Source organism: Meles meles, chromosome 1 (genome assembly GCF_922984935.1).
Source record: "Meles meles chromosome 1, mMelMel3.1 paternal haplotype, whole genome shotgun sequence".
In the NCBI taxonomy this organism is placed as follows: Eukaryota; Metazoa; Chordata; class Mammalia; order Carnivora; family Mustelidae; genus Meles; species Meles meles.
In genome coordinates, this window is record NC_060066.1 from 98102911 (window position 1) to 98119624 (window position 16714).

Here is a 16714-nt window from a genome sequence, read left to right on the forward strand (position 1 = left end):
CACCAACCTTCCAAAATAAAAAAGATTATAAGAGAACACTGTAAACAGTAGTATGCCAACAAATTAGGTAACCCGCTAGAAAGGTACAAACTACCAAAATGGATTCAAAAAGAATAGAAAATTTGGAAAGATGTCTAACGGGCAGAGATTAAATAAGTAATTTTTTAAACTTCCAAATAAATTACTTAATTAATTTTAATTTAATTTTAAAACTTCCCACAAAGAGAAGTCCAGGATCAGATGACTTCACTAGCGAATTCTTCCGGGGGGGCGGGGTGGAGAAAGAGCACTTTTTTTTTTTAAAGATTTTATTTATTTATTTGACAAAGAGATACAAAGCACAAGAAGGCAGAGCAACAGGCAGAGGGAGAGGGAGAAGCAGGCTTTCCACTGAGCAGAGAGACCAACGCAAAACTCAATCCCAGGACCCTGGGATGATGACCTGAGCTGAAGGTAGCCACCCCGGGGCACCCAGGTGCCCCAAGAAAGAGCACTTTCAAATCATTCCATTTCCCCGGTATTACACTAATACTAAACAAAATCAAAACATTTTTTAAAAATCAGACAAATGTAATTATGTATGTAAAGATAATCAACAAAATACTAGCAAACTAAATACAACAATATATAAAAAGGATTATATACAATGACCAAGTGGAATTTATCCCAGATATACAAGGTTTGCTTAATATATCTGAAAATCAAAGTGATATACCTTTAAAAGAATGAATGAGGGGCGCCTGGGTGGCTCAGTGGGTTAAAGCCTCTGCCTTCAGCTCAGGTCATGATCCCAGAGTCCTGGGATAGAGCCCTGCATCGGGCTCTCTGCTCGGCGGGGAGCCTGCTTCCTCCTCTCTCTCTCTGCCTGTCAAATAAATAAATAAAATCTTTTTTTAAAAAATAAATAAATAAAAGAATGAATGACAAAATCCACATGATCATCTCAAAGAACAGAAAAAGCATTTGGCAAAATCCAACACCCATTCATGATAAAAGATGATAAATCCAACACCCATTCATGATTTTTTTTAAGATTTTTATTTATTTATTTGACAGACAGAGATCACAAGTAGGCAGAGAGGCAGGCAGAGAGAGAGGAAGGGAAGCAGGCTTCCCTCTGAGCAGAGAGCCCGATGCGGGGCTCGATCCCAGGACCCTGGGATCATGACCTGAGCTGAAGGCAGAGGCTTTAACCCACTGAGCCACCCAGGTGTCCCCATTCATGATTTTTTTAAAAATTCAACAAAATAGAAACAGAGATTTCCTCAACCTAGTAGTGAGCATGTATAAAAAACCCACAGTTGTTGTCAATGGTGAAAAGATTAAAAGCTTTACTCATGATCGGGACCAAGGCTGACTGAATCCGCTGCTGCTGTTCAACATTGTCCCGGAAGTTGTAGTAAGGACAATTAGGGAAAGAAAGATAGAAAAAGAAAAAAAGAAAGAGAGAGAGAAAGAAAGGAAGGGGAGGGAAGAAAGGGGGGAAGGAAGGAAGGGAGGAAGGGAGGGAGAGGGAGAACAAAAGAGAAAGAAAGGAGGGAGGAGAGAGGGAAGAAAGAAAGAGAAAGAGAAGAAACACAAGGCATCCAATTTGTAAAGAGAAGGCAAACTATTCATAAAGGATATCATCCTGTATATAGAAAATCCAGAGGTGCCTAGGTGGCTCAGTCAGTTAAGCTTTTGATTCACATTATGATCTCAGGGTCATGAGATAGAGCTCCACATTGGGCTCCTCGCTCAGTGTAGAATCTGCTTGAGATTCTCTCTCTCTCTCTCTCCCTCTGCCCTTCCCCCAACTCATGTTTTCTCTCTCTCTCAAATAAATAAATAAATCTTGGAAAAAAAAAATCCAAAAAAAGTCCACAACAACAAATCAGTTAATGAATGAATTCAGCAAGCTTAGAAGATAACAAGAGCAATATTCAAAGAACATATATTTCTCTAAACACTACCAATAAACAATTCAACAGTAAAATTAAGAGAACAATTTAATTTACTATGGCTTTAAAAATAGCAGGATACTGGGGCGCCTGGGTGGCTCAGTGGGTTAAAGCCTTTGCCTTCGGCTCAGGTCATGATCCCAGAGTCCTGGGATCGAGCCCTGCATCGGGCTCTCTGCGAAGCAGCGAGCCTGCTTCCCTTCCTCTTTCTCTGCCTGCCTCTCTGCCTACTTGTGATCTCTGTCAAATAAATAAATAAGATCTTTAAAAAAAAATAGCAGGATACTTGGCAATAAATTTATCAAAAAAATAAAACGTACAAAATATGAAAAGGAATTTAAAAAGATTTAAATAAAAGACATTCCACATTCATGGATTAGATGTTTTAATATCGTTAAAGTGGAAAGTTACCGAATTGATCTACAAATTTAATGCAATAGCTATCAAAAATCCAAGCTGTCTTTTTGCAGAAATTGACAAGCAGTTTTCAAATGCATATTTGAATAGAAGGGAGTCAGAAGAGCCCAAACAACCTTGAAAAGGAAAAAAGTTGGAATTTCTGGACTTCAAACCTTACTATAAAATTATAATAATTAAGACTGTGTGGTATTAGCACCAAATTATACAGGTAGCTTAATGGAATAGAATTCAGAAGCCAGAAATAAACCTTTGCACTTACAGTCAACTGATTTTCAACAAAGATGTCAAGACAGTTCAATGGGTAAAATACTCATGTCAATGAATGGTGCTGAGGTGACTGATACCCACATGAATAAAGATGGACTCCCATGTTAGCTTAAAGTAAGTCAAATGCCTAAATGTAAAAACCAAAACTATAAAACTCAGAAGAAAACCTATGATTAAATCTTCATGATCTCAGATTGGGAAATCATTAGATATGACACCAAAACACAACAACAAAAATAGATAATTTGGACTTCAGCAAAATTAAAAACTTTTGTGCATGGAGGGATATGCTCAAAACAGTGAAACAGCAGCCCACAGAATGAGAGAAAACATTTGCAAATCACATATCTAATAAGGATTTGTATCTTCAGTGTATAAAAACTGTTACAACTGGAAGAGATTATGCTGACTGAAATAAGTCGAGCAGAGAGAGTCAGTTATCATATGGTTTCGCTTATTGTGGAGCATAGGACATTGGGAGATGGAGAGGAGAAGTGAGTTAGGGGAAATTGGAGAGGGAGAGAAACCATGAGAGACTGTGGACTCTGAGGAACTAACTGAGGGTTTTGGAGGGGCGGGGGATAGGAAGTTGGGTGAGCCTGGTGGTGGGTATTATGGAGGGCACATATTGCATGGAACACGGATGTGGTGCATAAACAATGAATTCTGGAACACTTAAAAGAAATTTAAAAAATAAATTAAAAGTTTTTTTTTTTAAACTGCTACAAGTCAACAGTGAAGAGACAAATAAACCAATTTAAAAAATTGGCAAAGGACATGAATAGGTATTTCTCCAAAGAAGAAATATATGTGGCAAATAAACTAATGAAGGTGATGATTACCATCACTAGGTATTAGGGAAATGCACATCAAAACCACAATGAGAGATTATGTCACACTCACTAGAAAGACTACAGTAAAAAAATAATAAATAGGGGCACCTGGGTGGCTCAGTGGTTTAAGCCTCTGCCTTCGGCTCGGGTCATGATCCCAGGGTCCTGGGATCGAGTCCCACATTGGGCTCTCTGCTCGGCAGGGAGCCTGCTTCCTTCTCTCTCTCTCTCTCTCTCTCTCTGTCTGCCTCTCTGCCTGCTTGTGATCTCTCTCTGTCAAATAAATAAAATCTTAAAATGATAATAATAATAATAATAATAATAAATAATTTTTAAAATGGACAATAACAGTCTTGGCAAGGATGTGGAAAATTGGAAACCTGGTACATGGCTTGTGGGAATGTAAAATGGTACAGCTACTGTGGACAACAGTTTGCCATTTCCTCAAAAAGTTAAACATAGAATTAACAGATGACCCAGCAATTCAACTCTTATACTAATCCAAAAGAAAAGAGAGAAAGCCCAAATTAATAAAATTATGAATGAAAAGGGAGAGATCACAACTAACACCAAGGAAATAGAAACAATCATCAGAAATTATTACCAACAGTTATATGCCAATAAGCTAAGCAACCTAGATGAAATGGATGCATTTCTGGAAAGCTACAAACTCCCAAAATTGAACCAGGAAGAAATTGACAACCTGAATAGACCGATATCTAGTAATGAGATTGAAGCAGTGATCAAAAACCTCCCAAAAAACAAGAGCCCAGGACCTGACGGATTCCCTGGGGAATTCTACCAAACTTTCGAAGAAGAAATAACACCAATTCTCCTGAAGCTGTTCCAAAAAATTGAAGCAGAAGGAAAACTTCCAGACTCTTTTTATGAAGCCAGCATTACCCTGATCCCCAAACCAGGCAAAGACCCTACCAAAAAGGAGAATTTCAGACCAATATCACTGATGAATATGGATGCAAAGATTCTCAACAAGATCCTAGCAAACAGGATCCAGCAGCACATTAAAAAGATTATCTACCATGACCAGGTGGGATTCATCCCTGGGTTGCAAGGTTGGTTCAACATTCGCAAATCAATCAGTGTGATAGAACAAATCAATAAGAGAAGAGAGAAGAACCACATGGTCCTCTCAATTGATGCAGAAAAAGCATTTGACCAAATCCAGCATCCGTTCCTGATGAAAACGCTTCAAAGTATAGGGATAGAGGGAACATTCCTGAACTTCATAAAATCTATCTATGAAAGACCCACAGCAAATATCATCCTCAAAGGGAAAAAGCTCGCAGCCTTCCCGTTGAGATCAGGAACACGACAAGGATGCCCACTCTCACCACTATTGTTCAACATAGTATTAGAAGTTCTAGCAACGGCAATCAGACAACAAAGAGAAATAAAACGTATCCAAATTGGCAAGGAAGAAGTCAAACTCTCGCTCTTCGCAGATGACATGATTCTTTATATGGAAAACCCCAAAGACTCCACCCCCAAACTACTAGAACTCATACAGCAATTCAGTAACGTGGCAGGATACAAAGTCAATGTACAGAAATCAGTGGCTTTCTTATACACTAACAATGAAAATACAGAAAGGGAAATTAGAGAATCGATTCCATTTACTATAGCACCAAGAACCAAAAGATACCTGGGCATAAACCTAACCAAAGAAGTAAAGGACCTGTACTCGAGGAACTACAGAACACTCATGAAAGAAACTGAAGAAGACACAAAAAGATGGAAGACTGTTCCATGCTCTTGGATTGGAAGAATAAACATTGTTAAAATGTCTATACTGCCTAGAGCAATCTATACTTTTAATGCCATTCCGATCAAAATTCCACCAATATTTTTCAAAGAGCTGGAGCAAATAATCCTAAAATTTGTATGGAGTCAGAAGAGACCCCGAATTGCTAAGGAAATGTTGAAAAACAAAAACAAAACTGGCGGCATCACGTTACCCGATTTCAAGCTTTACTACAAAGCTGTGATCACCAAGACAGCGTGGTACTGGCATAAAAACAGACACATAGACCAGTGGAACAGAGTGGAGAGCCCAGATATGGACCCTCAACTCTATGGTCAAATAATCTTCGACAAAACAGGAAGAAATATTCAATGGAAAAAAGACAGTCTCTTCAATAAATGGTGCTGGGAAAACTGGACAGCGATATGTAGAAGAATGAAACTCGACCATTCTCTTACACCGTACACAAAGATAAACTCGAAATGGATAAAAGACCTCAACATGAGACAGGAATCTATCAGAATCCTAGAGGAGAACATAGGCAGTAACCTCTTCGATATCAGCCACAGCAATTTCTTTCAAGATATGTCTCCAAAGGCCAAGGAAACAAAAGCAAAAATGAACTTTTGGGACTTCATCAAGATCAAAAGCTTCTGCACAGCAAAGGAAACAGTCAAGAAAACAAAGAGGCAACCCACGGAATGGGAGAAGATATTTGCAAATGACAGTACAGACAAAAGGTTGATATCCAGGATCTATAAAGAACTTCTCAAACTCAACACACACAAAACAGATAATCATATCAAAAAATGGGCAGAAGATATGAACAGACACTTCTCCAACGAAGACATACAAATGACTATCAGACACATGAAAAAATGTTCATCATCACTAGCCATCAGGGAGATTCAAATTAAAACAACATTGAGATACCACCTAACACCAGTTAGAATGGCCAAAATTAGCAAGACAGGAAACAACGTGTGTTGGAGAGGATGTGGAGAAAGGGGAACCCTCTTCCACTGTTGGTGGGAATGCAAGTTAGTGCAGCCACTTTGGAGAACAGTGTGGAGATTCCTGAAGATATTAAAAATAGAGCTTCCCTATGACCCTGCAATTGCACTGCTGGGTATTTACCCCAAAGATACAGATGTAGTGAAAAGAAGGGCCATCTGTACCCCAATGTTTATTGCAGCAATGGCTACGGTCGCCAAACTGTGGAAAGAACCAAGATGCCCTTCAACGGATGAATGGATAAGGAAGATGTGGTCCATATACACAATGGAGTATTATGCCTCCATCAGAAAGGACGAATACCCAACTTTTGTAGCAACATGGACGGGACTGGAAGAAATTATGCTGAGCGAAATAAGTCAAGCAGAGAGAGTCAAGTATCATATGGTCTCACTTATTTGTGGAGCATAACAAATAACATGGAGGACATGGGGAGATGGAGAGGAGAGGGAGTTGAGGGAAACTGGAAGGGGAGATGAACCATGAGAGACTATGGACTCTGCAAAACAACCAGAGGGTTATGAAGGGGCGGCGGGGGGGGGGGGGGGGGGGTGGGGGCGGTGGGAGGTTGAGGAACCAGGTGGTGGGTAATAGGGAGGGCACGTACTGCATGGAGCACTGGGTGTGATGCCAAAAAAAATGAACACTGTTATGCTGTAAATAAACAAAAATAAATTTTAAAATAATAATAATAATAAATAAATAATTTTTAAAACGGACAATAACAGTCTTGGCAAGGATGTGGAAAATTGGAAACCTGGTACATGGCTTGTGGAAATGTAAAATGGTACAGCTAATGTGGACAACAGTTTGCCATTTCCTCAAAAAGTTAAACATAGAATTAACAGATGACCCAGCAATTCAACTCTTAGGTTTATACCCAAGAAAACCACCAAACAGACAAACAAATCCTTATACATGAATGTTCATAGCAGCACTAACCACAATAGCCAAAAAGTGGAAATAGCCCAAATGTTCATCAGCAGATGAATGGATAAATAAATTGTGGTATATATGTATAGTGGAATATCAGTCAGCCATAAAGAGGAATGAGGTTCAATATATGCTACGACCTGAATGAACTTTGGAAGCCTTATGCTAAGTGAAAGAAGCCAGGCACAAAAGACCACATATTGTATGATTTCATTTATAGGACATATCCAGAATAGATCATTCCATAGTGATAGAAAGACTGATGGTTGCCAGGGACAGGGAGAATGGATTGTGACTGCTTAATGGGTGCAGGTTTACTTTTGGAGTGATGAAACTAGAACTAGACAGAGGCAGTAGTCATACACACACCATTGTGAATGCTTTCCCTGACCTCCCCAATGAAATTAAATTCCTTTTATATGTTGTCATTGTCCTACATAAAACTCATTTCTAGCATTTATTACCATTACCATGTAAAATCCATTTGCTTGATTATCTCTGCCAATCAGACTGAACTGCAGGAAGGCAAGATTTTGTTTGATTCAGCACGGCATACACAGGGTCCAGTACTTAGGAGGTGTTCAATAAACAATTAAGCATTTGAATGCTCAATAGAATAAATGAATATTTGAAAATTCTTTGCACAGTGCCTTGCATATATGAGGTGTTTTTACATCTAAAAAAAATCATTTTTGGAAAACAGTTGGGTGGTTCCTCAAAACTTAAAGAATTATCATATGATCCAGCAATTCTACTTGTAGGTATGCACCCTCCCTCCAAAAAAAAATGAAAGCTGAAACTGAACCAGATACTTGTACACCAACATTCATAGTGTCATAATTCACAAGAGCCAAAAAGGTGAAGTCAACCCAAATGTCCATCAACAGATGAATGAGGCTGAGGGTCACATTGAGCTGCGAGGTGCTGCTGTGGTGTGCTTAGACTCAGCACCATGGCAGAAGACATCAAGACCAAAATCAAGAACTACCAGACTGCCCCTTTTGACAGCCCCTTCCCCAACCAGAACCAGAGCAGGAACTGCTGGCAGAACTACCTGGACTTCCACCGCTGTGAGAATGCAATGACTGCTAAAGGGGGTGATGTCTCTGTGTGTGAATGGTACTGGCGTGTGTACAAATCCCTTTGCCCCATATCCTGGGTGTCGGCCTGGGACGACCACCAGGCAGAACGCACATTTCCTGGGAAGATCTGAACTGGCTCCTCCCACCTCTCCTCTGTCCTCCATCCTTCTCCCAGGGTGGTGAAGGGGGATCTGGGTGCATGGTGATTCCCACCCTGGGGCTCTGAATCATGGCTTAACTAATAATATATACTCGTTGGAAAAGTGTAAAACTGCGTATGTGTAAAAGAGCCAGGTAATCGGGCATGAAGCTGTGGTGGGAATTAATACCTTGACCAGTAAGAGGGGCTTCAGGCTGATTGCTTTTTTCTGTTTGTTTTGTTTCATGTTGTTAAACTGACCACCTTCTCTATACCAGACAATAGAGCGAGTGAGAGAATAGTCCCAAGCCCCTGGAAGTGCTAAAATTTGTCTGTATGTTTCCCTTTATTTACACAATTTCAAAAAACTTTTCTTGTGTAATTTTTGAACCACACAAAAATAGTATAATTAAAAATTCCTGTGTACCCATCCAAAAAAAAAGATGAATGAATAAGCAAAATGTGGTATATCCATAAAATGGAATATTATTCAGCAAAAAAAAAAAAAGGATGAAATACTGATGCATGCTACGGTGCGGATGAACCAAGTGAAAGAAATGAGATGCAAAAGATCACATCCTTATGATACAATTTATGTGAAATTTTTCAGAATAGGCAAGTCTACAGAGACAGGAGATTGGTAGTTGTTTTAGGATGGGAAGGGGAGAAAAGAATGGGTAGTGGCTTTTAATGGGCATGGTTTCCCTTTGTGATGATGGGACTGTTCTATAATTAGACTGTGGTGGTGGTTGTATAACTTTGTAAGTATACCAAAAACTATTACACACCGAGAATCAATAAATATTATGATGTGTAAATTTTCAATAAAGTTGCTTTTAAAAAATAAAAATAGTATGTACTAGTAAAAGAGCAAATTAAATCCAACACAGGCAGAAGAAAGGAAATAATAATAAGCTGAAGAAAATTAAAAACAAAAAATAGAGAAAAATAAATGAAATGAAAACTTCTTCCTTTGAGATGGTCATTAAAACTGATAAACTTCTATTAGTCTCATCAAAAAAGGTGGGGGAAGATGAAAATTACCATCAGGAACTAGGGAGAGACATCTATAGATTCTGCAGAACAAAAAGGATATCAAAGTTACATTAATAACTTTGTCGCCATAAATGTGACAAGGTGGATGAATGACCAAATCCTTAAAAGGTACAAATTAACAAAGCTTACTTGAGAAAAAAAACAAATAACCTGGGGTGCCTGGGTGGCTCAGTGGGTTAAAACCTCTGCCTTTGGCTCAGGTCATGATCCCAGGGTCCTGGGATCGAGCCCCGCATTGGGCTCTCTGCTCAGCGGAGAGCCTGCTTCCCCCTCTCTCTCTGCCTGCCTGCCTACTTGTGATCTCTGTCTGTCAAATAATATATAAAAATCTTTAAAAATAAATAAATAAATAACCTGAATAGTCCTGTATCTATTAAAGAAATTGAATTTGTAGTTAAAAACCTTATCACAAAGATGACTACAGCCTCAGATAGTTTCACTGGCACACTGTATAAAACATTTAATAGTATCAATTTTACACAGTCTTTCAGATGATAAAAGATGAGAGTATTCCTCCCAGTTCATTTTATGAGACAGCATTATCCTGACACCAAAACCAGAAAAGAAAAAAAAAGAAAAGAAAAAACATTACAAATTTATACCCTTCATGGATATAGGTGAAAAAAAAATCCTAATAAAATATTAACAAATCTTGGGATTGAAAGATTAGTTCAACATTAGAAAATCAATGTACTTCATCATATCAAAAACCAAAGAAAAAATATGATGATCTCAATAAATATGGAAAAAGTAATTGACAAAATTCAACTAACATTCATGACAACAACTCTCAGCATGGGGTCCCCGGGTGGCTCAGTGGGTTAAAGCCTCTGCCTTCAGCTGGGGTCATGATCCCAGGGTCCTGGGATTGAGCCTCACATCATCAGGCTCTTTGCTTGGCGAGAAGCCTGCTTCCTCCTTTCTCTCTCTCTGCCTGCCTCTCTGCCTACTTGTGATCTCTGTCAAATAAATAAATAAAATCTTTTTAAAAATTTTTTAAAAACTCAGCAAACTGAGAATTAAGAAAGGAATTTTTAAAAACTTCCTCAAATTCACAAAGTTTATGCACAAATAATTTATAGCCTGCATCATCTTTAATAGTGAAAGACTAAATGCTTTCTCTCTAAGATCTGGAACAAGGCAAGGACGTGTATTCTCACCACTTCCATTCATCATCACAGTGCTGGCCCTAGCTAGTCCAATAATACAAAAAAAAATGGTGGGGAGTACATACAAATGGGAAAAGAAGAAATAAAGTTGTCACTATTTGCAGATGACATGACTGACTATAAAGAAACACACACACACACACACACACACACTACCAAAAAGCTGCTAGAATAATTGATTTTAGCCTGGTTGCAGGATAAGCAGTCAACAATTTATAGAATCAATTTTATTAATATATTTTTGAATAAAAAGAAATTGAAATTTGAAAGTGTCATCTTTTATATTAACACCAAAATAAAATCATATACTTTGATATAAATCTAACAAACAGGGCCATCCAAGATCTATACATTAAAAAAGTACAAAACACTGTTGAAAGAAATCAGGATCTAAATATAAATGGAGAGGTGACTGGGTGGCTCAGTGGGTTAAGCCTCTGTCTTTGGCTCAGGTCATGATCTCAGCGTCCTAGGATTGAGCCCCTTGTAGGGCTCTCTGCTCAGCGGGGAGCCTGCCTCCCCCCACCCTCTCTGCTTGTGTGCTGCCTACTTGTGATCTCTCTCTCTTTGTCAAATAAATAAATAAAATCTTTATATATATATATATATATATATATATATATACTATATATAGTATGCCTATATATGTAGTTGGAAGCCTCAATAGTGTGAAGATGTCAAATCTCCTCAAACTTGTCTATACAATCCAATACAAACCAAATCAAAATCCCAGCAGATTGTTTTTAATAGAAACTGACAAGTTGATCCTAAAACTTACAAAGAAAACAAAAGGAATTAGAATACCCAAAGCAACTTGGCAAATATAAAAGTTAGAACTCATACTACCTGATTTAAAGACTTAGTTTAAGGAGAGCCTGGGTGGCTCAGTGGATTAAGCCTCTGCCTTCAGCTCAGGTCATGATCTCAGGGTCCTGGGTCTGACTCTTTGCTCAGCAGGGAGCCTGTTTCCCCCTCTATCTCTGCCTGCCTCTGCCTACTTGTTATCTCTCTCTCTCTGTCAAATAAATAAATAAAATCTTTGAAAAAAATAAATAAAATACTCTAAGATAGCTCTAGTCATCAACATCATGTATATTGATAAAAGGATAGACACATAGATCAATGAAACAGAAGAGTCCAGAAATAGACTCAAACACATTTGATCAATTGATTTTTCCCAAAGTTGCAAAGGGTTTGCCTTTTCAACAAATGATGCTGGAAACAATAAGAAATTCATGTGTCAAAAAAAATTTTTAATAACTTTGACCCATTCTCACACCCTAAACCAAAATTTACTTGACAAGCATCATAGAACTGAAAAGTAAAACCTAGAATTAAGGAAATTTTTGGAAGAAAAATTAGAAAAAAATCTTTGTGACCTTGGGTTGGGCAGAGACCCCAGATACAATACCAAAAGCATGATCCATTGAAGAAAAAATTAATAAACTGAACTGTATCAAAATTAAAAGCTCTTCTTCAAAAAGCATTAAGAAAATGAAGACAAGTCCCAAACAGAAAACATTTGTAAATACAAACCTGATAAAGGACTAGTATGCAGTACATATTAAAAACACTCAAAAGTCAATAATAGGAAAACAATCAAATGTAAAAATGGACAAAAATAGGAAGATACTTCATCCAAGATATTTGAATGGTAATAAAAGTTCATGAAAGATGTTAGAATCATTAAGTCATTAGGGAAATACAATTCGAAATCACAATGAGATACCACTGCATGCCTATTACAATCGCTGAAATGGAAAAAGACTGCAGAGACAGAAATCAATGCTCGTTGCTAGGATTTGGGTACAGATACTGACTACTAAAGAACAAGAGGCATCTGTACAGGTGATGGAAATAGTCTATGGTGATAGTGTCGGGTACAGGACTGTATAGTTGTTACAATTCAGCTGCACACCCAAACACCTTTACTAGATGCAAAATCACACCTCCGTGAACCTGACCTTTTAAAAACAGGGATATCAGTGCTTACTGGAGAGGCACAGGCCTTAGCCAGGCCAAGGACACAGAGCCTCTTTGAAGAGGAGGATGGAATCATCTTTACCCTGGAATGGGGCTGCAGTGGTAATGGTTTGCCAGGGGATCAACAAACACGGAGGCAGCAGGAATGAGGAGAAAGGCAGATCAAAGGTATAAAGCTGTGGAGTTTTAACATGAGAGATCTGAAGATAATGGCACAACACATAAACAACTCCTGTTGACCTCTTCACTTAGGATATAAGAATTCCTTCCTTGGGATGCCTGGGTGGCTCAGTTGGTTAAGCATTTGCCTTCGACTCAGGTCACGATCCCTGGATCCAGGGATCCAGCCCCCTGTAGAGCTCCTTGCTCCGTAGGAAGTCTGTTTCTCCCTCTGCCCCTCCCCCCATTCGTCTCTATCACTCTTGAATAAAAAAATTAAACCTTAAAAGAAAACACTTCCCTTTTTTCTTCCCCTTTTGTAGTTTCGAGGTTTTTTTTTTTTAAGACTTTTTTGTATTTATTTGGCAGAGAGAGACAGCGAGAGGGGGAACACAAGCAGGGGGAGTGGGAGAGGGAGAAGCAGATTTCCCATTGAGCAGGGAGCCGGACTCAAGGGCTGGATTACAGGACCCTGGGATCATGACCTGAGCCAAAGGCAGACTCTTAATGGCTGAGCCACCCAGGCACCCCTAGTTTCCAGATTTTTTATTTTTCCTCTCAATTTCAGCACCTTTTCCAGATAGGTAGATGCCTTTTATAAATTAATGGCAGAGCAAATCGTGGCTACATCACTGAAATTCAACTTAATTCTCCTGGTTCTGGGTCTAATTCCTACCATGCTGACTCTCCGAAGTGTGCTTTTTTCAGCAGATTCAACAATCCTTTCATTAAGAAGATACTGACCATATACGAAAATCTTAAGGAGAAAAGGAAGTAACATGTACAGAATGGCTACCACATCAGAGGGACTGTAAAAGAGACAATTCACTAACACAGGTGCTTGTATGCCAAACATTGTGCTAAGGGCTTTACAAGTAGTGACTTCTTTCAACCGTCATCATAACCATGTGTTAGAATCTATTATTATCCCCATTTTCAGGGAAAACTGAGGCACAGAGAAGTTAAATCGTGGCCACAAGGACGTTACTGGGATCTGAGCCCAAGTAAATCACTCCTGGTAGCTCTGCAAACTGGCTCTCTGTGCTTGGTGCCTTTCCACAGATAAACTCATGGGGTCCCCAGGCACAGAAAGAGGTGGGTATTACGGGATGCCTGGGTGGCTCAGTTGGTTAAGTGTCTGCATTGGGCTCAAGTCATGATCTCAGGGTCCTGGGATCGAGTCCCACCCACATCAGGCTCCCTGCTCCACAGGGAGCCTGCTTCTCTGCATCTGCCTCTTCTCTCTCTGTCTCTCACAAATAAATATATAAAATCTTTAAACACACACACACACACACACAAAGAAAAAGAGGTGGGAATTATGATCCCAGCTTCACACCTCAGACAACTAAACAGGGAACTGACAGGGAAAGCTGTGCTAACTTCCACCATGCTATATGGTCTCGGTTTGGGACTTGTATTAGCATTAGCATACTTTATTCTCTGACACAAAGTTGGGTTACTCTGCTGTTAGCTGACACTTTTTCTACTATTCCAGAGCCACTCCATTTTCTAATAAATGAAGAGTAACATTTAAAAAAGAAAATAAACTCAGGAACTCAATAACAGGAAATCCATGGTAATTATTTCTGAGGTATCAAAAAAATCTTTATTAATGTATATCAGCTTCAACTTTTCTATAGTCTTTCATGCAAATAGGCCATTCTGTATACCGAAAACAGGCTGAAGCCACACCAGGTAAGGACTTTAATATAGACAAAAAGCTTCTTGCTTTTCTACTTAAGATTTCCAAGAGATGTGATCTTAACAAAATAAAGCTACTCTACCATCTGCCACTGTGTTCTTGCCCTCATAATCCTTGTGCCCTCATAATCCTTATAAATGACCAACAATAGAGCAGGACCTGGGAGTCCAGCATTGTTACATAATTAAAATAGATTCCCGTCTCCCTGCTATACAGCAATTTAGGGACTGCCTTCGTAAAACAGAATGGACACTTTCTGCAAGGAGACTTGGCACGAAGTTGTAGTAAAGCAGCAGCTGCCCTTGCACATTCTGTCTTTAGCTTCAGGATGTTTCCCATGGCCAGAACCACCCTAAGTTGTCTCCAAGAGACGTCTAAAGAAATCCACTAGGAGGACCTGAATTTTTTTTTTTTATGATTTTTTTTATTTATTTACATCATAACAGTGTTCATTGCTTTGGCATCACACCCAGTGCTCCATGCAGTACGTGCCCTCCCTATTACCCACCACCTGGTTCCTCAACCTCCCACACCGCCCCCCGCCCCGCCCCTTCAAAACCCTCTGGTTGTTTTTCAGAGTCCATAGTCTTTCATGGTTCATCTCCCCTTCCAGTTTCCCTCAACTCCCTCTCCTCTCGATCTGAATTTTGAGTTCATGAGATGTTGCAGAATTGTTTGGTAATTTTATTTGCCCTTTGAGCAGTTCAAAGCGTTCCGCAAACAATGGCAAGGCAGAGCCACCAGAAAAGTACACCTGATTTCCATGACAAATATGGGAAGACTGTATTAGCTAGTGGAGCCACTTTCTGTATTGCTGTGTGGGCATATAGAGCAACACAAATTGCAATAGCATGGACCCTATCCCGTTGGCAGAGTAGCCCCAAAGGAATGGAGAAATCAGTAATTATCCCAGTTGGTGTAATAATGAATTGTTTCAAAACCAACTCATAATTGATGCCAAGTGAAAGCACTGTGTACCCATTAACACATGGCATGATTGAAGAAATAAAGTACATTTGAAACCTTAAAAAAAAAGGACAATTTTTTTGGAATTTGGAATTTGGAATTTGGAATGTGCCTGCTTGGGCTGAGAATTATCTGCACAATTATAATACTAAGATCAGGATACAGCTGTTTGTGACTAAGCCCAGACTCACAGAATAAGTACTATCCAAGCATTACATCATCAGGCATCTGTTTCCTGTTTTCATTATTCCCTGGATCGTTCTATCCTGATTTCCCTTCACCTGTAGGCCATAGCTACAATTAAGCAAGTCTTGTGTTTGCCTGTCTCCTTTTCCACCTTTAACACAGAGTGACTTAGTCATTGTGCATGGAGGGGGAAAGGGAAGGAGAACCTAAGGGCCCTCAAAAGTGCTTGTGAGACTGGAGGGCTTTTGCCTGGGGAATTCACCTTTACATGACTAACTTCTCCCTCATTTCCAATTATGAACTTTTCCTGTTGAGGCAATACCAGCCCCTCAGAAAGAGCAGTTGTGAACTGAATCACAAGGAAAACATCCAGCAGCACAAATAAGTTGAGGCAAACTTACCTAGAGCAACGTCCCCATACTCTGGTACACAAAAAATGGTTATCTCTCGGCTTTGTTTCCATTATCTCATGCCCAGATACAGAATAGATGTGTTTAAATTTAAGGAAGTTCATTTCTTTTTTTAAGATTTATCTGTTTTTTTGTTTGAGAGGGGTGGGAGAGAAGCAGACTGCCTGCTGAGCGTGGAGCCAGATAGGGCCAGAGGGTGACCCTGTGATCCAACCTGAGCCCAAATCAACTCAGACACCCAACCGACTGAGTCACCCAGGTGCCCCTAAGGAGGTTTCTTTTTTTTTTAAAACATTTCATATGAGAGAGAGAGCATGAGTTGGGGGAGAGAGGGGAGAAGCAGACTTTATCATAAGGGCATTAGAGCTCAGAGATCTTAGAGGTCACTTAAAACAATCTCTTGGATTATACAAAGTGTCACTGCATTTTACACAGTTAAGGTGAAGTGACTCCTCTAATGGATCCTATTTGAAAATGGCTTAAGAAAAAAGGCACAAGTTTAAATACCCTAATGGAAAATACTCAGAAAAAGTGTTTTTGAAATACATTAGATGTAATAAGCAAGGTCAGAACAGTGCAACAGTCTATCCCTTCTTTATTTAAAAATAAATAAAAGAATCTAAACTAACAGTGGTTAAGTTACCTCTGAGAAATGGGTAACGGATTTTACTTCTTATGCTTTGTTTTTAC

At 39.2% G+C, this 16714-nt stretch overlaps 1 protein-coding gene across 1 annotated transcript; it reads left to right on the plus strand.

Annotated features, from left to right (window-relative positions):
- The first annotated feature begins 8072 nt into the window (after window positions 1–8072).
- Window positions 8073–8382, plus strand: LOC123925477 (cytochrome c oxidase subunit 6B1-like). Its single transcript, XM_045978691.1, has one exon. The coding sequence runs from the start codon at window positions 8122–8124 to the stop codon at window positions 8380–8382; it is 261 nt and encodes an 86-aa protein (XP_045834647.1). The 5' UTR covers window positions 8073–8121.
- The last annotated feature ends 8332 nt before the right edge of the window (window positions 8383–16714 follow it).

What these genes read in the sequence shown, in the direction of transcription:
- LOC123925477 (XM_045978691.1), top strand. Translation starts at nt 8,122, where the DNA reads ATGGCAGAAGACATCAAGACCAAAATCAAGAACTACCAGACTGCCCCT.